We start from the raw sequence: 22,500 nt of genomic DNA on the forward strand, positions 1-22,500 counted from the left end.
ATAACCACACAGCGATAGGATCTGATCCCAGACCAGTGTGTTTAGTGTGTTCTATATAACCACACAGTGATAGGATCTGATCCCAGACCAGTGTGTTTAGTGTGTTCTATATAACCACTCATTCCGTGGCACAAAACATTTTCAGATATTGGTGTCCGTGGCCAAATGTACAATTTTGGGGGTCCTTGACACGGGAAAGTTTGAGAAACACTGATTTGGAAGGCATTTGAAGAATGGGCCTCAGGCCTTAACACGATCAGAGCCGGGATTTCTTTCAAAATAGAAGCTCGGGGTGCCTGGGCAGATATGGCAGCTTTTACTCTGAAAGCCGGGGGCTTCCGTTCCGTACAAAAACCTGGAGGCATAAGGTTGCTTGCTTACCTTAAGATGATTACGATCGAGTCTCTCTAGAAGCGTTAATATTCCGGGCGAGAGGCATGTTGGAAGACAGAAGTATAGCCATCTGGTCAAAACCACGGAGAGCTCCCTGCGATTCCGTGTGGCGAGCCTTTCTTTCTGAGCGCTAAACAGGGAAGTGAACGGGACCGCGCATGCGCGAAAAGCAAGGAGTACATTGCAGAAGGATAGGCCAACTAAAAAAAAAGGAGAAATAAATCTGATTATTTTTTTCCCCGTTTGATATTGATGGAAAAAGCGCTAGGACGTGTACATACGTCGTCGCAATCAGTCGGTTGGATTAGTTATGACGTTTCCACGCGTCGTACGGTCTTGAATGTGTTAATGGGCTAATCAACTGAGTTTAATTGGACAGGTCACACTGTCGGGGCTAAACATCAGCTTAAATAATTCTTCCAGTACGGTTGGAATGGAAAGAACGCTGTCGCATTCCATCAGCTGCCAGTTTCACCGCCTTCTAAATTCTGACTGTTTTCTGAAAAAAACATGTTTCTGTGTCAGTGGTTCTCAAGCATTTTCATGTCAAGTACCCTCAAAAATATATGTATTTGGCCGCCGACCCCCATCTGAAAATGTTTTTTCCAGGGACCCCCCCAGAAGCAAAGTTTTGACTTAAAACGTTTGCTCTGAAAGAAAATATATATTCAAAGATTTGCACCACATTTTCAAGACTTTTCAAAAATAGCAGATCTACAAGCTCGTAGCGCGGCACTCAGTGCCGCGCTATGAGCTTGTAGATCTGCTATTTTTCAATAGCTGAAGTATAACATAATGCTTAAAACACAAAAAGGGGTTCCCGCCCAGAACGGGTTAAAGCTGTTTTGGACCAAACAGCCTGTCGTCGCTGTCGGCTGGAAACCTAATATGTCCAAAAGCGTTACCTTTTTATTAGAATAATAAACAATTTAATTTGTGATAATAGCTATCTACATAGCTTACAGATCTGCTATTTTCACTATTAGTGTGACGAGTATGTCATATGAAAGCAGGGAATCATAGCTTCAAATTGACATATTGGTTGTTCAGTTTGACCCACCAGTTTTGGAGATATGGTTTATAGAGTAATGTCTTGCAGAAAAAAGTGAGTTGAGAAAACGGGCTTGAAAGGTACACAGCAGATCTACAAGCTCGTAGCGTGCCACCGAGTGGCGCGCTACGAGCTTCTAGATCTGCTATTTTTGAAAAATCGAAGAACGACTGACATAGAAACATAGCTTTTTCAGAAAACTGCCAGGATGTAGAAGACATTTTTAGAATCTGATCTCAGGTCAAAATGGGTCAAAAACTCATTTTGGAAAAAAACCAACTGTTTTACTCCTCTCCTGAACAGTTAGTCTTGCCATGACTGTCTCTGTATAAAAAAAAAAGAGTCCCATTTACCAAAAAATATATAAACATTGAAATATACAGAATGATACAAGTGTTCTGCCCGACTGTGACGAGACCAGCGGAGACCTGCTCAACGGAGCGGCGCCGTGACGCACACACGATAAGAGCACAATAACAACAATCCCACGAGGGCCAGGGACAATCTCCCTCAGACATGAAACAAGATGTTTTAAAAAAAAAATGAACCGACTGACTGGCTCAATGATGACATGTGCCAGGAGGAATGTGATTCAGATCAAAAAAGATGGCAGTAAAATGTATAACAGAAACGTCAAAATGTGCCACACAACAAGGCAGTACAAAGCGTACACTGTATTCAGGGGGTCCCGCGTTGAACCAGGAAAGGGGGATGGGGGGGTGGTGGGGGGGGGGGGGGGGTGGTAGGAGGGAAGAGGACTGGGCCCTTTTTCTCAAGCCTTATGTTTAATTATTTAATGTAAAGTATCCTTCATTATAATTGCGTCTATGATGTATGGTGTCTTATTAAAAGTGTTAAGTTTAATTACACTCAAAATACTGCAGAAAAATAATAAATAATTTTTTTTTTTAATGATTTTTTTTGTGGCTTTCGCCTTTATTTTATATATTTTATGGAGGGACAGACAGTAGGCTGACAGGAAATGGGGAGAGAGATGGGGGGGACTGACATGCAGTAAAGGCCGCCGGGATCGGGAGTCGAACCCGCGGCACACTGCCAGACTGGATTACCAGACAAGGTGCCTGAATCGCTGAGCCACGGCCCATGCCATAAATAACAATTTTAATGTGCATAATAATGTTGTTTATGTGGTTAATTTCTGAGAAGTGGGATTTGTTTACTAAATGGTAAATACTAGAGCTTGTTATTTCTAGAGAGTGTGAGAGAGAGAAAAGGGCGCTACACTCCGGAATGCAGAGTTAAATAGACAGATTTATTTGCGTCTCGAAGGCTTCGGAACCACTCGTTTCAACCACGTAAACCCCAACTATTCAGGGGGTGGGGGGGGGGGGGGGGGGAGAAGACGTTCGCCAAAAAGTACAGATCTACAAGCTCAAAAGTCAAAATGTGTTGCTTTTGAGCTTCAATATCTGCTTATAAGATATTTCGTATAGATGGGTGGGTGGGGGGTGCAGATGCAAAGACTCAGTCTACCATTCATTGTCAATGGAAGCACAGCGACGTGAAGCTACGAAGCAAACCCGACGTGTGTAGCTGCTGCTACACACAAGATGCAAAGTCTTGAGTTTACAGGGTTTGATGAAGTCAGGTGAACATATGGAATGTCAGATGCTCCTCGGCTGTGGAATGCCCTCCCCGACCACCTGAGAGCACCACAATCCGTGGACGCTTTTAAAAGGGGACTTTAACAAGGCATTTGGCCAGTTGGACCATTAGTTGCCCGGTGTACTTTTAATCCTTTTAGCAGTATACCATGAAATGCATGAATTGTGCTAATTTTAGTCCTTTTATTTAATCATGCATTATTTTATTATTCTTATTCTTCTTCTTGTTGTAGCACTTTGAGATTTGCTTCAAATGTAAAGTGCGTTATAAATAAAATGTATTATTATTATTATTATTATTATAGATGAGGGTTGATCTAAGGGTTTGAGGTCAGATGTGGAGTTGCTGGCCAATATTGATGACATCAGGTACCAGGCTTTATAGGCCTATCTCACAGCCCGCTTTCCACGCCCACTTCCGGTAAATAGTGGTGTCATTTAACATTAGCATTTACACGTTTTTTTCTCTGGAGAATCTAAGTACATTTTCTAATGTAAAAATGTGACAGACCAATATTATTATGAAGCAAACAAGATGGTAAATCAGCTCGAACAGATAGAACAAACCTTACCTTGAGAAAACAAAAGTTGTAGACTTCTTAAATTACCTCTGTTAACATGTAGCGTCTATGGAGTGACGTCACGCTATCACCACTAACCCCGAAAGGGGGCGTATTAAGGGGGGCGGGGAAATGCTGTGAGATAGGCTTATTGCGACAGCAGGTCATGATGTCACGAGACCTGGGCACCATATATGGAGGCTTTCCCCATGTATTTTGAGTGACTGATGGGAAATGTAGGATTTCATAGTAAATGCGACCTGTGGTCGCAACGAAGTGACAAATATGGTGTGATCTTTGCATATATAGGTGTCTGTCCAGTGTGTCCACCCAGGTCCTTTGGTAGCAGTGTGGTTTTTGGCAGCACATTTCTATTTTAGTTTTAGTCATAGTCTTTGGAAGGAAACTTCATTTTTGTTTTATTCACATTTTAGTCACCTGGAATGTGTTGGTGTTAGTCTAGTTTTAGTCGACTAAATGTCATGCGATTTTAGTCGACTAAATCTACAGTTGATTTAGTCGACTGAAATGCATTCTGGCGGGCCTTGATGTGTTTACACTTGCTGAAAATAGCCGATCTACAAGCTCACAACGCGTCGCGCTGCGACGCGTTGTGAGCTTGTAGATCGGCTATTGCAACCAAGTGTAAAATGACTCATACTGGATCTCTTGTCCACTAGTCCTTTCCTAACATTTTATTCTAGTTTTTATTTGTTGACGAAATTGTCAGTATATTTAGTCTTAGTTTTAGTCATCATAGCTTATAGTTTTCATTTAGTTTCCATTTAGTTTTCGGCAGTGAAAAAAGGTAGTCGACGAACATTTTTCGCCTCGGTTTTAGTCGACGAGATCAACACGGTTTGGTAGCGGTCTGTCCACCGTGAGTCCGTCTCCTGGTGATTCTCTACAGCCACTGCTATCGTTCACAACCACACAAACAGCTGTTGTTGGGGGAAAAAAAACCAAAACAACAATAGTTTAGTGTTGAAGACTCTCGTGGAACCCTGCTGATGTAGGACCAGGCCTCTCTCTCTCAGCTGTCTTCCTGTCCTGTGTTTTGCTGTAGGAGGAGACGGAACCTTTGTCTTGTCCGTTCTGGGAGGGGGGAGCTGCTTTTAGCCTTTTATCTCTTAAAAAAGGCCATATAGGTCGACATCGTCTAGTCTGGCACTAGCAGCGATGCTAACAGGGGGCAATAGCGTTCCCAGCAGAGACCTGCTGTTGTAGTCCGGAGGGCACACAACGTGTGTTGTGGACTACAATACCCACCTGAGCTTTACACGTGTGCAGCTGTGCCCCGGAGCCAGTCCTTCCCTCCAGTACAAAGCCTCTGTGGAGAGTCTCTGGAATATGAAGACGAGGATTTACACACAGTGCAACTAGCTGTGTTTAACCCATTTTGGGGCGGGAACCCCTTTTGGTGTTAGTATTATGTTATGCTTTAGCTATTGAAAAATAGCAGATCTACAAGCTCGTAGCGCGCCACCGAGTGGCGCGCTACGAGCTTGTAGGTCTGCTATTTTTGAAAAATCAAAGAACCACTGACATAGAAACATAGCTTTTTCAGAAAACTGTCAGGATGTAGAAGGCATTTTTAGAATCTGATCTCAGGTCAAAATTGGTTAAACGTTGAGGATTTACACATTGAGGTATCGACAAAGATGCCTGAATAATATTCTTCAGCGGCAACCATTTTTTTCTTCCCCACTGCACTTTTCCCCCAAACAATGGCTCGGAGTGGGTTTTGTGGGTCGCAATTTTGTGGGTCTCAATTTGTGGCTCGCAGATAGATAATAGGTAGGTAATAGGTTCAGTTTCCTTTTAGCTTTGTTTGGATTGGTTCGGCAGCGAATTTGAACTGGAAACACACTGTGTGTGTGTGTGTGTGTGTGTGTGTGTGTGTGTGTGTGTGTGTGTGTGTGTGTGTGTGTGTGTGTGTGTGTGTGTGTGTGTGTGTGTGTGTGTGTGTGTGTGTGTGTGTGTGTGTGTGTGTGTGTGTGTGTGTGTGTTTTTTCACACCTGCAGTAAGATTGGCAGAGGGTGGACTGGAGAGGTGTTTCTGTGTAACTAGCATGCTCCCTCCCAGCTGCGCTCTCTCTCTCTCTCTCTCTCTCTCTCTCTCTCTCTCTCTCTCTCTCTCTCTCTCTCTCTCTCTCTCTCTCTCTCTCTCTCTCTCTCTCTCTCTCTCTCTCTCTCTCTCTCTCTCTCTCTCTCTCTCTCTCTCTCTCTCTCTCACACACACACACATCCTGCCTGTTAACACTCTCATCGCCCTCATTTAAAGATGGATGAATAGAACATCAACCACAGAGATATATATATATATATTTATATATATATATATATAGAGAGAGAGAGAGAGAGAGAGATGCACATGAGACAGTAGCGCCTGCAATGAATCTTTTGACATCGGTCCGTTGACAGGAGCTGAGATTAACATTCCTGGCTTAACGGCAGTTGATTCATAATCTTTTTTTTAATTGTGAGATTTCATTTTTAAGAAGATTAATTTCAAGGACCTTCCAGTTTGATATCGTCTCTGTCGAGAGGAAACGTCTACATCAAAAGTATAGCAGATCTACAAGCTCAAAGCACGTCATTTTGTGGCGCGGTTCAAGCTTATAGATCTGATGCTTTTGTGTGACACTGTAGTATGATCAAGTAGTAAATGGTGCATTTATAGAGCGTCGCCCTTTCATGACGACGCCAGGCCCAGGAAATGATTCCCAATGCATTTTTCCCATAGACATTTCAAAAAGTATTTTTTTAAAGATGGTTACGCCGTGGACAAAGCCAACTCGAGTTGTGACAAATCATGACAATAAACACAATATTTTGGACCAAACAAATAATTACAAAGAAGAAAAACAACAAAAAAACCTGCCGTTTTTTCTTCTTTCGGCCCAAAAGATTGTGTTTTGTTGTCATGATTTGTCACAACTGGAGTTGGCTTCGTACGAGGCTTAAAAGGTCTTTAAATAAATCCTTTTTGAAAAGTCTATGAGGAAATGAACGGGAAATCATTTCCTGGGCCCTGGTAGGGGGGCGGGACTACGACGCTCTATATAGCGCCTTTATCCAAGGCGCTTTACATAGATTGCATTACATAGATAGGATTACATTCACACACACATTCATACACCGATGGCGGAGGAAACCATGCAAGGCACCAACCAGCATATCAGGAGCAAGTAGGGGTTCAGAGTCTTGCTCAAGGACACTTCGACACTAACTCTGGAGGAGCCCGGGTTCGAACCGGCAACCTTGCGGTTCCCATCCGACCACCTCTTCCCCCTGTACCACTGCCAGTCCAGTAGTAGTAGAAGTAGGGAACAATCACCACTGGTGCCCCTCCCCCACCCTGATACTGCTCCTGAGTCAGAGGAGGGGGGGGGCACTCTCACTCACTCTCTCAGTTAATGAGGAGTTGAGATTGATGGAACTTAATAACCTTGTGAGAGAGAGAGAGAGAGAGGGAGAGGGAGGGAGAGAGGGGAGAGAGAGAGAGAGGGAGAGAGAGAGAGAGGGAGAGAGGGGAGAGAGAGAGAAGAGCCCAAATTCTTGGTTTGACTTTCATTCCCAACTTGCATAGTTGTGGTGTGTTCCGTTGCTAGTTCACTGTGTCACGTGTCGCTTTGTGGTGATTGGTTAATGGGTTGAGAACCACTAAGTTAGGCTATTTATCATTGGACGGTCCATCTAGGGAGTGGCATGCAGCGCTACTGAACAGACTGAAAACCAATTCTGCCAGCCGACTCGGTGTAGCCTGCCGGTCTAATCATTGGACTCCGAATCCTCACCTCCTGGGTTCGAATGAAGCTGCCGTCACTACCGCGGACTAGTTTATTTCCCCCCCCCGATAAAGTATAGTTTTAGACCACGACGGAGCAGCTTGGCATTACGCCGTTGCTGTGTGTGTACTGTACATCCATCCATCCATCCATCCATCCATCCATCCATCTTCAACCGCTTATCCGTAGTCTGGTCGCGGGGGCAACAGCTCCACCAGAGAGCTCCAGACTCCACCAGAGAGCTCCAGGTGTTGCCCTCTCCAGAGCAACACCAGTGACTTCCTCCTGGGGGGGATCCCGAGTCGTTCCAAGGCCAGTGAGTCGATGTAATCCCTCCATCTGCGCCTTGGTGGTCTGCCCCGGGGGTCTCCTCCCAGTGGGACGTGCCTCGAGGACCTCCCTAGGGAGACGCCCGAGAGGCATCCTAACCAGATGCCCGAACCACTTAAGCTGGCTCCTGCATGTGTGTGTACATGCATGTGTGTACATGCATGTGTGTGTACATGCATGTGTGTGTACATGCATGTGTGTGTACATGCATGCGGCTCAGAAATCGGAAGGTTCCCGTTTAGACACCAGGCCGGTCCTCGCTTCTTGTTAACACTTTCAGTGTTAAGTGCGGGTTGCCAGCCGAATCTGCAACATGAGCGAATAAGGGGGGGCGGTCTTGTTGTTTTGGTGGAAGTGAAACTAATCGAGCCCCCCCCGCCAGCTCTGCGGAGGCCCAACGAGGCCTACTAGCGATGCGATCAGTGTTTTGATTAGCGGGACGTTGAATTCATGTTTCATTAGGCGCTGATCATTATGAGCCATCATGTCAATAATGACGGTGTGCACGCAGGGATTTTGGCTGTTTTCACGTGGACGCTAGCGGTGGCTAGCAACGAAGCAAAAAAAAAAGCTAATTATTTTTCTTTTTTTTTACGCTCGATTAACGGCAATTAATCAAATCTCGTTCTCTCGGCCGTGGCTACCTGGACAAAGGTAGATTGTCCAGTTCTAATGTCAACGAGTGAGAAGTTAGTGAAGCCTTAACGCACACACACACACACACACACACACACACACACACTGGAAGTATTGTCGCTCCAGCAGTCTTTGAGCTGAGTTATCTGCAGCTATCTCACACACTGGAAAAGATCTGCCCAAAATCAGAGTATAATGGAATGCTATTTACTGTAGCTCTAAACAGGGAATGCACAGTAGCAGAATACTTGAGCACTGAAACTGATCCAAAACTAAGGGAAACATTAACTCAATATAGACTCGGTGAACACAGTCTTGCGATTGAGAAAGGCTGCCATAGGCAGACCTGGCTCCCAAGAGAAGACAGACTGTGCACCCACTGCACACAAAACAAGGTAGAGACTGAGCTACACTTCCTAACCGTCTGTCCACTGTACCAAGACATCAGAGACACTGACCACTGTACCAAGACATCAGAGACACTGACCACTGTACCAAGACATCAGAGACATTTACTGACCACTGTATCAAGAAATCAGAGACACTGACCACTGTATCAAGAAATCAGAGACACTGACCACTGTACCAAGACATCAGAGACACTGACCACTGTACCAAGACATCAGAGACATTTACTGACCACTGTATCAAGAAATCAGAGACACTGACCACTGTATCAAGAAATCAGAGACACTGACCACTGTACCAAGACATCAGAGACACTGACCACTGTACCAAGACATCAGAGACATTTACTGACCACTGTATCAAGAAATCAGAGACACTGACCACTGTATCAAGAAATCAGAGACACTGACCACTGTACCAAGACATCAGAGACACTGACCACTGTACCAAGACATCAGAGACATTTACTGACCACTGTATCAAGAAATCAGAGACACTGACCACTGTATCAAGAAATCAGAGACACTGACCACTGTACCAAGACATTAGAGACATTTACTGACCACTGTACCAAGACATCAGAGACATTTACTGACCACTGTACCAAGACATCAGAGACATTTACTGACCACTGTACCAAGACATTAGAGACACATACTTACTTCCCAGTTCCCACGGATTACAATCACCCAAGGAGAGTTTGTAAACATGACTAATGACAAAAAACTCCCATATCTGTTGGGTGAAGTACAACAATGTGCAAACACGGCAGCAAGATTTGTGAGCTGCTGTGACACGAGAAGGATGCCAAATGGAATACAAATACAACCACCTTAACACCTGCCGCTGTTTACACTAACCTTTGAAGAATTACAGCATCTTAATAATTGTACCTCCATTTCATGAAAATCCCGCTGAAAATAGTCGTTTGTTACCGAAAAACATAATCCACCGGAGCGATGCGGAAAATCAACACGGAAAAATGCAAGATGGATGCGGCCATGAAACCCCGTTGACATGCATTGAACTCAGTTTCCCAGAAGCCCTTGCAAGCCAGTGATATTAAGTCGATTTCTGGTTACGTCATCATAAAGCGCCGTCCTTGTCACGATGTCCGCGACAACGCCGGTCTTTCTTAAAAGTTATCAAAAAACGGCGAATTAAACGTATAAAACAAAAGGTGGGTTTAGCCGATTCGGCAGGGAAAGACAATGGGTTTAGTGGGTTTCACAAGATAGTATTACTCAAAGTGTTAACGTAACACAGCTATGTTTACACGTTTATTTTATACCTATTTATATTAAATATTTATTTGTACATACATTGTTTAATCTTGGTTTTGTTCCACTTTTGCTTTGGCAATGTAAACGTATGTTATCTCATGCCATTATACAGCTCCTTTGAATTGAAATTGAGAGAGCGAGAGAGATGCAGAGCAGTGTGAGAGAGAGAGAGAGAGAGAGAGAGCGACGGAGAGACAGAAGGAGAGAGAGAGACTGAGTGAGAGAGGATGGAGCAGTGTGTGGGAGAGAGAGAGAGAGCGAGCAGAGAGATGGGAGGGGGAGAGAGAGATCTTATTGGTCCAGTATCCCGGCAGGTCCTCTTCCTATCTACCGGGTGCCGAAACCACTGCTGACACACACGGAAGAGGAGAGGAGAGAACCATCTGCTTCAGACACACACAGGAGAGGAGAGGAGAGGACCATCTGCTTCAGACACACACCGGAGAGGAGAGGAGAGAACCATCTGCTTCAGACACACACGGGAGAGGAGAGGACAGGAGAGAAGGAGAAAACAGGAGAGGAGAGAACAGAAGAGGAGAGAGGAAAGAAGGAAGAAAACAGGAGAGGAGAGAACAGGATAGAATAGTAGAGAAGAAGAAAACAGGAGAGATGAGGGAACAGGAGAGAGTGGAGAAGGAGAAAGCGGTAGACCGGAGCGGAGAGAAGGCGAAGACGGGAGAGAAGAGAACAAAACAATTGTCCCCTTCGGTGTGGACAATGAAGGGCAAGAAGAAGAAGGCTGATGAAGGACAGAGATCTACATCACTAGGCCTACTGGTGGTATGATAATGGCATCCACTTAACACGTGTGTGTGTGCGTGTGCGTGTGCGTGCGTGCTTGGTTTCACACCTGCAGTCATTAGATCTATAGATTGACATTGGTAGAGGGTGGAGAGGTTTTTCTGTTGAAGTAGTGTGTGTGTGTGTGTGTGTGTGTGTGTGTGTGTGTGTGTGTGTGTGTGTGTGTGTGTGTGTGTGTGCGCGCGCGCGTGCACGGTTTCACACCTGCAGTCATTAGATCTATAGATTGACATTGGTAGAGGGTGGAGAGGTTTTTCTGTTTGAAGTAGCATGCATTTCTTGTGTGTGTGTGTGTGTGTGTGTGTGTGTGTGTGTGTGTGTGTGTGTGTGTGTGTGTGTGTGTGTGTGTGTGTGTGTGTGTGTGTGTGTGTGTGTGTGTGTGTGTGTGTGTGTGTGTGTGTGTGTGTGTGTGTGTGTGTGTGTGTGTGTGTGTGTGTGTGTGTGTGTGTGTGTGTGTGTGTGTGTGTGTGTGTGTGTGTGTGCGTGCGTGCGTGTGTGCGTTGTTGGAGATTAGAATATAGCCTAACAGACAGAACTAATCATCAATCAACTGGTCAATAAGGAGCAATGTTGTTGACCTTCCTGTGTCTGTCTTTATATCTGTCATTGTAGAATGCTTTTTTAATTATGATCTTACTGATTGTGATTTGCATCAGACAGCAACATATGTGATGACAAATAATGAGCAATTGTCTTGTGAACCTTATCGATCCAGGCTATCCCCAATTGTTGTTTGTTGCCCCAGGATAGCCAGGAGAATGTGTTGTATTTATTGTCAATATACAGTATTAACCCATTTTGACCTGAGATCAGATTCTAAAAATGTCTTCTACATCCTGACAGTTTTCTGTAAAAGCTATGTTTCTATGTCGGCCGTCCTTCGGTTTAAAAAAAATAGCAGATCTACAAGCTCGTAGCGCGCCACTCGGTGGCGCGCTATGAGCTTGTAGATCTGCTATTTTTCAATAGCTAAAGCACAACATAATGCTAACACCAAAAAGGGGTTCCCGCCCAAAATGGGCTAGTAATAATGATACTTGGTGTCCTCCTTGGTGTCACTTTCTCAGTTCCAATGTGTTAAGTGTGAACTCTCTCCGTTATAAATGTCTGCTGTGTGCCTGCCTGCCTGCCTGGGAGATTTCCCTTTTTTTTCTTTTCCTTTTTTTTTCTCCATTCACTTTGAGCGGCAGTGGCTCAGGGGGGGCAGAGCGGCCATCTTGGAATTAATTAGGCTAGGTTCCACCGTCACAAGCTTCCACGTGGAAGCTGCCTGCCTGTCGGAAGGTTCCAACTGGCTGCTTCCTGCATTGCACTTGAAACAGGAGGCGGCGGCTGGGCCCTCTCGGCTTCTCTGATAAGCATTTACAAAACCCCCTAGGGGTCTTTTATTAAAACCCATTTTGACCTGAGATCAGATTCTAAAAATGTCGTCTACATCCTGACAGTGTTCTGAAAAAAAGCTATGTTTCTATGTCAGTCGTTCTTCGATTTTTCAAAAAAATAGCAGATCTACAAGCTCGTAGCGCGCCACTCGGTGGCGCGCTATGAGCTTGTAGATCTACTATTTTTCAATAGCTAAAGCATAACATAATGCTAACACCGAAAGGGGTCCCCCAACTAAATTATTATTAGTTAGAAACCAGAGGGACCCTGTTCACCCAAAATATATAATTTAGATGTTATGTTATGTGGATATACTGTACCATTTTATAGTGTTTTCTTCTAGTTTCATTGTACCGTTTCGTTCTACTGTTAGACAGATGTTAGGTTCTTAGTTTTCTTATGATCCTCCTAGATTACTTTTTTTTCAACCCATTTAGACCTGAGGACGATTCCAACAAATGCCTTCTAAATCCTGACGGTTTTCTGAAAACCCCTATGTTTCCATGTCAGTCGTTCTCAAACGTTTTCATTTCAAGGACCCCCAAAAATATCTATATGTAATTGGCCGCCGACCCCCATCTGAAGATTTGAGTTAAAAACGTTCGCTCTGAAAGAATATACAGTCAAACGATTTGCACTACATTTTCACGATTTTTCAAGAAATAGCAAGCCGCGCTATGAGCTTGTAGATCTGCTATTTTTCAATAGCTAAAGTATAACATAATGCTTAAAACACCAAAAGGGGTTCCCGTCATGAATGGGTTAAATTTATTTGATGCATTAAGTGTATACAAAAAGTGTATAAAAAGGTCTAAGGGAGAAATGATAATTTCCTCTACCTTAGGCCTGCTGAAAAGTGGATTTTTGTTTTAAAGGATGCCAGTGATCTGAATGTTTTGAGAGAAGGGGTCAGGGGGGCATTGATTTGATTCCACACTCGGGTGGCAGTGCTGTCGAAGCAGACTTTAGCCATGTTTGTTTTACATATACAAAATGTGTCTTATCATTCATGATGGGTCTGTGGGGGTGAAAAGAGACGGCTTCAATTCATTTCCTATGGAAGTCACATGGTTACGTTATTTATTTAGTTTTCGTCAGCGAAAAAAAGGTAGTCGGCGGAATTTTTTTGTCATAGATTTTCCATCCATCCCTCTTCAACCGCTTATCCGTAGTCTGGTCGCGGGGGCAACAGCTCCACCAGAGAGCTCCAAACCTCCCTCTCCAGAGCAACATTAGTGACTTCCTCCTGGGGGGGATCCCGCGACGTTCCAAGGCCAGTGAGTCGATGTGTTTCCTCCAACTGCGCCTTATTGGTCTGCCCCGGGGTCTCCTCCCAGTGGGACGTGCCTCGAGGACCTCCCTAGGGAGACGCCCGAGAGGCATCCTAACCAGATTCTCGAACCAACCTAAGCTGGCTCCTTTCCAGGCGAAGGAGCAGCGACTCTACTCCGCGAGTCTCTCTCGCGTGACTGAACTTCTCACCCTATCTCTAAGGGAGATGCCAGCCACCCGTCGAAGAAAATTCACTGCGTGAAAAGAGGAGTTTAACGGGCAATTATGGGCACTAGATTTGCCCGTAAACCTCAAGTTTAGCAGCATATACAGTAATATACGGTAATTTAGATGGTAATATCTATGGTACAATAGATAGATGGTAATATAGATGGTAATATAGATGGTACAATTCGGGAGTTTACCGGAGTTTGTTGGAAAGTTTAACGGGAGTTTCCTGAAAATATACAGTTGGAGGCCATCGATATTTTCTTTTTGCTGAGGTTTGCGTGATCTGCGCAAAAGGACAGTTAACCCATTTTGGGCGGGAACCCCTTTTGGTGTTTTAAACATTGTTATAATTTAGCTATTGAAAAATAGCAGATCTACAAGCTCATAGCGCGCCACTGAGTGGCGCGCTACGAGCTTGTAGGTCTGCTATTTTTGAGAAATCGTGAAAATATTTATTTCAGAAAACATTTAGAAGGATTTTTTAAAATTGAGGTCAGGCCTAAATGGGTCAAATGATAAGGGACAATATCGGTGGCACCCAACTGTACACATTCGTATTCCATGCTTTTTGCGCAGTGAAACTCATTTCGGCCGCTTGTATTCACGGCCTTATTCTTCCGTTCATAGTTTTTACGTCAACGAAATCAAACGCTGGTCTCTATAAACTCTGTGTCTCTCTGTGTGTGTGTGTCTGTGCAGAACAAGGAGAAGGAGAGGATGAAGGAGAGGGAGAAGGAGGCGAGGGAGAGAGAGGCTCGCTACAGCAACGGTCACCTCTTCACCTCCCTGACCGTCTCCGCTACCACACTCTGCTCGGCCTGCAACAAGAGCATCACCGCCAAGGAGGCCCTGAGCTGTCCTAGTAAGAGACACACGCACGCACGCACGCACACACACACACACACACACACACACACATGCACACACACACACACGCAGGCCCATGCACGCACATACACACACACAGACAGATTAAAATGGGTGCATTTTGCATCCCAAAACGTAGTTTATAGTTAAGGGACGCAATAAAACAACGACCTCTGCATCCACGGGATGCACTACTGTACTACTGTACTGTTTATTTTGCTAGCTTTAGTTATAATAATCATTTCTTCTTCTGTTTTCTACATGAATATAACCACATTATAACCATATAAAATGAAATGGGAGTTAAATGCTGCAATTTGTAAAAATTCTCCTAACGTCGTTGAAGTGGGACTCCTACAATGTCCCTGGGACTCATCTAAAAAGACCATCCCTGCATCCCGGGACTCATTACATTGAAAACCTATTTACATCACTGCACACACGCACTACACACTCTACACACTCACGTTCAGAGTGAGCGTCTTTGATATAGTGGAACACAATAGAATGAATACACATTGATTCCAAGTTCTCAGTCGCCACGGCTGATTTCGCTCGTGGATTCCATAGAAGCCCAACATGTCTTCTTCTATATGGAAGCTATGTCACTCACCAAAAATAGCCGATCTACAAGCCCGCGACACGTCACAGTGTGATGCCCAACACGTCACGCTTTGACGTGTCCTGAGCTTGTAGATTGGTTATTGGTTATTTTAAGATTAACCCATTTTGGGGCGGGAACCCCTTTTGGTGTTAGCATTATGTTATGCTTTAGCTATTGAAAAATAGCAGATCTACAAGCTCATAGCGCGCCACCGAGTGGCGCGCTATGAGCTTGTAGGTCTGCTATTTTTTAAAAATCAAAGAACGACTGACACAGAAACATAGCTTTTTCAGAAAACTGTCAGACATTTTTAGAATCTGATCTCAGGTCAGAATGGGTTAAGTAGTATACGAAGTGGTCAAACTCGTAACAGAATGAAGAGTGATTGAATTGTTCAAAGTAGCAGAATAGAATACGATGTTCAGAAGCGTCTTCCATAAAAGCCTATAATGGTCTCGCATATTTCATAAAAGCAAAGCTTAAAGCTCCTATAAGCAATAATATGTCAAATTTTAATGACTTTTTTTATTTTTTTATTTGTGTATTCAGACAGCCAGCAATGGGTAGAACGCTCCCCAAAAAAAATAGTCTCTGACTTTTTTTGTTTTTTTATTTGTGTATTCAGACAGCCAGCAATGGGTAGAACGCTCTCCAAAAAAAATAGTCTCTGACTTTTTTTGTTTTTTTATTTGTGTATTCAGACAGCCAGCAATGGGTAGAACGCTCTCCAAAAAAAATAGTATCTGTGACACATCTAGGGGGCCGCAATCTGCATTCAAAGATGTTCCTATAGGAGCTTCGTCATTGGTCGAAAAAAAAACCCGGTCGCAACGACTAACCAATCAGGAAGTAGACAGGCAAATCGACCAGCTTCTAGGGAAATCTTTGAATGCAGATTGCGGCCCCTAGATGTGTCACAGAGACTACATTCTTTTTGGGAGTGTTCTACCCATTGCTGGCTGTCTGAATACCAACAAAAAAAAGTCATTAAGATTTTGACATATTATTGCTTATAGCAGCTTTAAAGCCTGAAGCCTCAATGTGTGATTCCTTCAAACTGGTCGGCTGTATGTAGAACCGTACCGTACTACTATCGGATTACGATAGTACCTAAACATAATTCTAATAAACAACTAAATTAATTGTATTTTATTCCTCGTGAACACAGTAAAACAAACAATATGCAGCTCCTCCCAGTGCTTTGTGGATCGCCCCGAGTCTGTTTTAATCAGCCAAGGCATAGCTGTGGTCTGTTCTTTTATTTTTTCTCGCCAGCAGCACACGTTTGTATTGCTGTTCTATCTGTTTGTGTTGCCGTGGAAACAAGAAGCTTGTAAACACAATGCAATGGCAATAGAATAGCCAGTAATTAATGTCAGAGAAGCTACAGTACAAGAACACAACACAAAGGAATGCGATACAGGACAGTAACAACACAATGGAATACAGTAGTACACAATGGAGCATGGTGTAATACAATAGAACAGTGGTTCCCAAAGTTTTTCATGTCAAGGACCCCCAAAATTAACCCATTTTGACCTGAGATCAGATTCTAAAAATGTCTTCTACATCCCGACAGTTTTCTGAAAAAGCTATGTTTCTATGTCAGTCGTTCTTCGATTTAAAAAAAATAGCAGACCTACAAGCTCGTAGCGCGCCACTCGGTGGCGCGCTATGAGCTTGTAGATCTGCTATTTTTCAATAGCTAAAGCATAACATAATGCTAACACCAAAAGGGGTTCCCGCCCAAAATGGGTTACGGTGGCACAGTTGGTAGTGCTGTCACCTCACAGCTAGAAGGTCCTGGGTTCGATTCCCGCTGGGGACTCTGTGTGGGCGCTGGGGGGCGTGCTCTCTCCTCCATGACATCAGTGCCCATACCCGAGGCCGGGGTTGGCGAAAGGGCCTTTCTGTGTGGAGTTTGCATGTTCTCCCCATGTCTCCAAGGGTTGTAGGTACCCTCACAAAAAACATGCAGTAATCCTGGTCTCTAAACTGCCTCCCCCTGGCCAGCCGGGGCGCCTGATGGAGGGGAAAGGAACTGGTCGGAATAACGTGTTCCTTCCACGCGCTACGTCCGGCCGGGGACACCCCCATCCCTGTCAGGTGAAAAGAAGCAGCTTGGACTCCTCATGCATAGAAGGAAGCATGAGGTCAGTTCGCTGCCCCCCCCCCAGGTTGGCAGAGGAAGTGTAGCGCCCAGGATTACATTAGATAATTGACACCGGGTGAAAAAAATGTGTTGCAAAATCGTGGGATAAAAACTATAAGAAATAAAAAGGATCCCCCAAAATTTACACTAATTAGCCCACAGACCCCCATTTCAAAAGATATGCCAGGGACCCCCATGAGAGAAGATTTGTACGGCTCTAGCAGAGATTCTCAACTCGTTTAATTTCAAGGACCCTCAGTTACCCTCAGTTTGACATGCATTAGTCTACCGGACCGGCGGACCCCCATTTAATGGCATGTCTATCTCTGGGACCCCCAATTTATATTGTAAAATCAATGTTAATTTAACTCTTGAGAGTGTACAAAAAGAGGGTCATTTGGTTCCATTTGTACACTCAGAGTTACAGACCCATAAGGGTCCATTTGGTTCCAAACTATAATTTATCTGGGGACCCCCTGTAACTCCCTCAAGGACCCCTGGGGGTCCCCGGACCCTACTTTGGGAAACACTGCAATAGAAGACAATGGAACACAATAGAACACAATGGGTGACTCGTTATGCTAACTGACCACAGCTTATCTCGGGGTAAATAGTTTACATTAAGCCGGATTATTGGTGTATTGGTATATTGATGTTTTATCCAATCAGACAGTTATGCCTTAGGACAACGACCTTTATGGACAGATAGAGTGTTGTGCGTGCGTGCGTGCGTGCGTGCGTGCGTGCGTGCGTGCATATGTTCTTTACATATGTGGAAGTGCATGGTTCACAGAGGAAGTAGCAAGTTGTCAGTTTAAAGGCATATCATGCTGTTTTATTTGCCTTCAGTAACATAGTTTGCAGACCACATTGAAAACAATAGAATACATGTAGCATTCCTCATTGAAAACAATAGAATACATGTAGCATTCCTCATTGAAAACAATAGAATACAGCTATCGTTGTTAGCACGACACATTGAAAACAATAGTATACAGCTAGCATGCCTCATTGAAAACAATAGAACACGGCTAGTAATGTTAGCACGTCACATTGAAAACAATAGAACATGGCTAGTAATGTTAGCACACCACATTGAAAACAATAGAACATAGCTAGTAATGTTAGCACGCCACATTGAAAACAATAGAACACGGCTAGTAATGTTAGCACGCCACATTGAAAACAATAGAACATAGCTAGTAATGTTAGCACGCCTCATTGAAAACAATAGAACATAGCTAGTAATGTTAGCACGCCACATTGAAAACAATAGAACATAGCTAGTAATGTTAGCACGCCACATTGAAAACACTAGAACATAGCTAGTAATGTTAGCACGCCACATTGAAAACAATAGAACATAGCTAGTAATGTTAGCACGCCACATTGAAAACAATAGAACACAGCTAGTAATGTTAGCACGTCCACATTGAAAACAATAGAACACAGCTAGTAATGTTAGCACGCCACATTGAAAACAATAGAACATAGCTAGTAATGTTAGCACGCCACATTGAAAACAATAGAACATAGCTAGTAATGTTAGCACGCCACATTGAAAACAATAGAACATAGCTAGTAATGTTAGCACGCCACATTGAAAACAATAGAACATAGCTAGTAATGTTAGCACGTCCACATTGAAAACAATAGAACATAGCTAGTAATGTTAGCACGCCACATTGAAAACAATAGAACACAGCTAGTAATGTTAGCACGCCACATTGAAAACAATAGAACATAGCTAGTAATGTTAGCACGCCACATTGAAAACAATAGAACATAGCTAGTAATGTTAGCACGTCCACATTGAAAACAATAGAACACAGCTAGTAATGTTAGCACGCCACATTGAAAACAATAGAACACTGCTAGTAATGTTAGCACGCCACATTGAAAACAATAGAACACAGCTAGTAATGTTAGCACGCCACATTGAAAACAATGGAACAGCTAGTAATGTTAGCACGCCACATTGAAAACAATGGAACAGCTAGTAATGTTAGCACGCCACATTGAAAACAATGGAACAGCTAGTAATGTTAGCACGCCACATTGAAAACAATGGAACAGCTAGTAATGTTAGCACGCCACATTGAAAACAATAGAACATAGCTAGTAATGTTAGCACGCCACATTGAAAACAATAGAACACAGCTAGTAATGTTAGCACGCCACATTGAAAACAATAGAACATAGCTAGTAATGTTAGCACGCCACATTGAAAACAATAGAACACAGCTAGTAATGTTAGCACGCCACATTGAAAACAATAGAACATAGCTAGTAATGTTAGCACGCCACATTGAAAACAATAGAACACAGCTAGTAATGTTAGCACGCCACATTGAAAACAATGGGACAGCTAGTAATGTTAGCACGCCACATTGAAAACAATGGGACAGCTAGTAATGTTAGCACGCCACATTGAAAACAATGGAACAGCTAGTATAGTGTTAGCACATGCTACATTAACAACAATGGAACGCGGCTATCGTTGTTAGCACGACACATTGACGACAATAGAATACAGCTATTATGCCACATTGGAAACAATGGAACACGGCTAGTGAAGGTAGCACGCCACACATTAAAACTGTTTTTATATAGAACACAGGTAGTGATGCACGCCACATTGAAAACAGTAGAACAATAGAACAAAAGAAGAGGAGACTTCAGATAAATGTGTCAGATTCTTCAGAGAGAGAGAGAGGGGGGGGGGGTGGAGCTACCTATACGCGCAGTGCGCGCTGCGAGTAGGGCAACACGCCGAGGGGGGCAACAAAAAGTGCCAAGCCGACTCCCTCAAAATAACAATTTTCTCTGCGGCTCTGCCGCGTAATGACGAGTGGCTGTGTGTGCGCGTCCTCACAAACAGTGGAAACAGCCGATCCTGCATGAGGAATAGCAGCGCTCTCGTCGGGAGGGGGGGGGGGGGGGGCAGCACAAATATCCTACGAGTAGGGCAACCAAATGGTCAGCTATACGGCCCTGGGGGGAAGAGAGAGGGAGAGAGATGCTGAGGAGGTACAATGGGTTGAGGAGAGGTGATGGGTGGGAGGGAGGGTTGAGCCACAGGGAGGAGGAGAGATCAGAGAGAGGGAGAGCTATCAGCGGTCTCCTTGCAGGTCTATCGCAGACAAAGAAGTCATGATGTAGTAGACTGATTTGGATTGAATATGTTTTATTTGACATCATTGTTTTACAGTACGGATCACTGGACCAGGTGTGTGTGTGTGTGTGTGTGTGTGTGTGTGTGTGTGTGTGTGTGTGTGTGTGTGTGTGTGTGTGTGTGTGTGTGTGTGTGTGTGTGTGTGTGTGTGTGTGTGTGTGTGTGTGTGTGTGTGTGTGTGTGTGTGTGTGTGTGTGTGTGTGTGTGTGTGTGTGCGTGCGTGCGTGCGTGCGTGCGTGCGTGCGTGCGTGCGTGCGTGCGTGCGTGCGTGCGTGCGTGCGTGCGTGCGTGCGTGCGTGCGTGCGTGTGTGTGTGTGTGTGTGTGTGTGTGTGTGTGTGTGTGTGTGTGTGTGTGTGTGTGTGTGTGTGTGTGTTAGTGAAGTTGATCTGAATCTGAACATGTTGCGAGCTTGTAGATCGGCTATTTTCACAGCTATCCTTAAAATATAATGACATAAACATAAGGAAACCAGGCTGACCGTGGTTAAGCTTCAGGATTGGCACGCACGCACGCAGACGGGCATGCACACATGCACGGACGGACGGACAGACAGACAGACAGCGTCTGTATACATTGTGTCCACCCGCTGGTCATTTTACTCCCACTAGACTGCTTCCCAGCATGCTTTGCTGTTGAAACCCTGTGTAGAGTACAACCACAGGGAAGAGGGGGATGGAGAGAGAGACAGAAAGAGAATGATGGAGGGAGAGAGAGACAGATGGAGGGAGGGAGGCATTGAGAGAGGGAGGTAGAGAAAGGGAGAGAGATGGAGGGAGGGAGGCATTGAGAGAGGGAGGTAGAGAGAGAGATGGAGGGAGGGAGGCATGGAGGCATTGGAGGGAGGGAGGGATTGAGAGAGGGAGGTAGAGAAAGAGAGAGAGATGGAGGGAGGGAGGCATTGAGAGAGGGAGGTAGAGAAAGAGAGAGAGATGGAGGGAGGGAGGCATTGAGAGAGGGAGGTAGAGAAAGGGAGAGAGATGGAGGGAGGGAGGCAGAGAGAGAGAGCTCGAAGGAGTTCAAACCTCCTGCCGTTACATTTAATGATCACACACACACACACACACACACACACACACACACACACACACACACACACACACACACACACACACACTGCTGCCGCCAGAGGGGGAATGCATGTGTGTGTGTTCCTGTATATTTTCATCCTTTGTACTTCTTTCTGATTGCCATTTTTTTTGTAGCCCCCCTCCCCCCATATAAAAGCAGTAGCTACTGTACTGTCATCCTTACACTAACAGACAGGAGAGGTGCGAGGTGGTGTCAAATGAACACTCAATATAAATGTCTGGCTCTGGTCCAATGACAGGCCCTCTTCTCACTGCACGGATATCTGGGCAGCCAGCCAATCAGCACCTGGCTGACAGCATGTTGCAGGATCATCTGATTCTTAACCCATTTTGGGGCGGGAACCCCTTTTGGTGTTAGCATTTATGTTATGCTTTAGCTAGTGAAAAATAGCAGATATACAAGCTCATAGCGCGCCACCGAGTGGCGCGCTACGAGCTTGTAGGTCTGCTATTTTTTGAAAAATCGAAGAACGACTGACAGAAACATAGCTTTTTCAGAAAACTGTCATTTTCAAACAGACATTTTTAGAATCTGATCTCAGGTCAAAATGGGCTAATAAAGATCCACCGTAGACAGTAGAGTTATGAGTTATGAGCTTTACTTTCTGTCCTCGCAGGTGATTCTATTTCCAAGTGTTGCAGTTTGGAAGCGCTCGTTGGATATCACTCAACGGCCCTGCGTACCACCTGTGCATAACGCTAGGAGGCAGCGGGACGTTGCTTTGCTGAAAACGAGTGCTTCCAAACTTTGATGGCAAGCGGTGTTGTTTTGGTCGACTAAAACTAAAACGAAAAATGTCCGTCGACTAAAACTACGACGAAAAATGTTCGTCGACTACCTTTTTTCAC

General features: G+C 44.4%; 1 protein-coding gene across 1 annotated transcript in view; it reads left to right on the forward strand.

The window, feature by feature from the left end:
• Positions 1–22,500, forward strand: part of LOC306924332 (rho guanine nucleotide exchange factor 2-like) — a 75,491-nt gene that overhangs the window by 17,752 nt on the left and 35,239 nt on the right. Inside the window, exon 2 of the mRNA XM_079502824.1 lies at positions 14,464–14,626. Within this exon, the coding sequence (XP_079358950.1) occupies positions 14,464–14,626 (163 nt within the window). The remainder of the gene's footprint in view (positions 1–14,463; positions 14,627–22,500) is intronic.

The sequence above is a fragment of the Electrona antarctica genome, assembly GCF_951216825.1.
Source record: "Electrona antarctica genome assembly, chromosome: 6".
NCBI classification, from domain to species: Eukaryota; Metazoa; Chordata; class Actinopteri; order Myctophiformes; family Myctophidae; genus Electrona; species Electrona antarctica.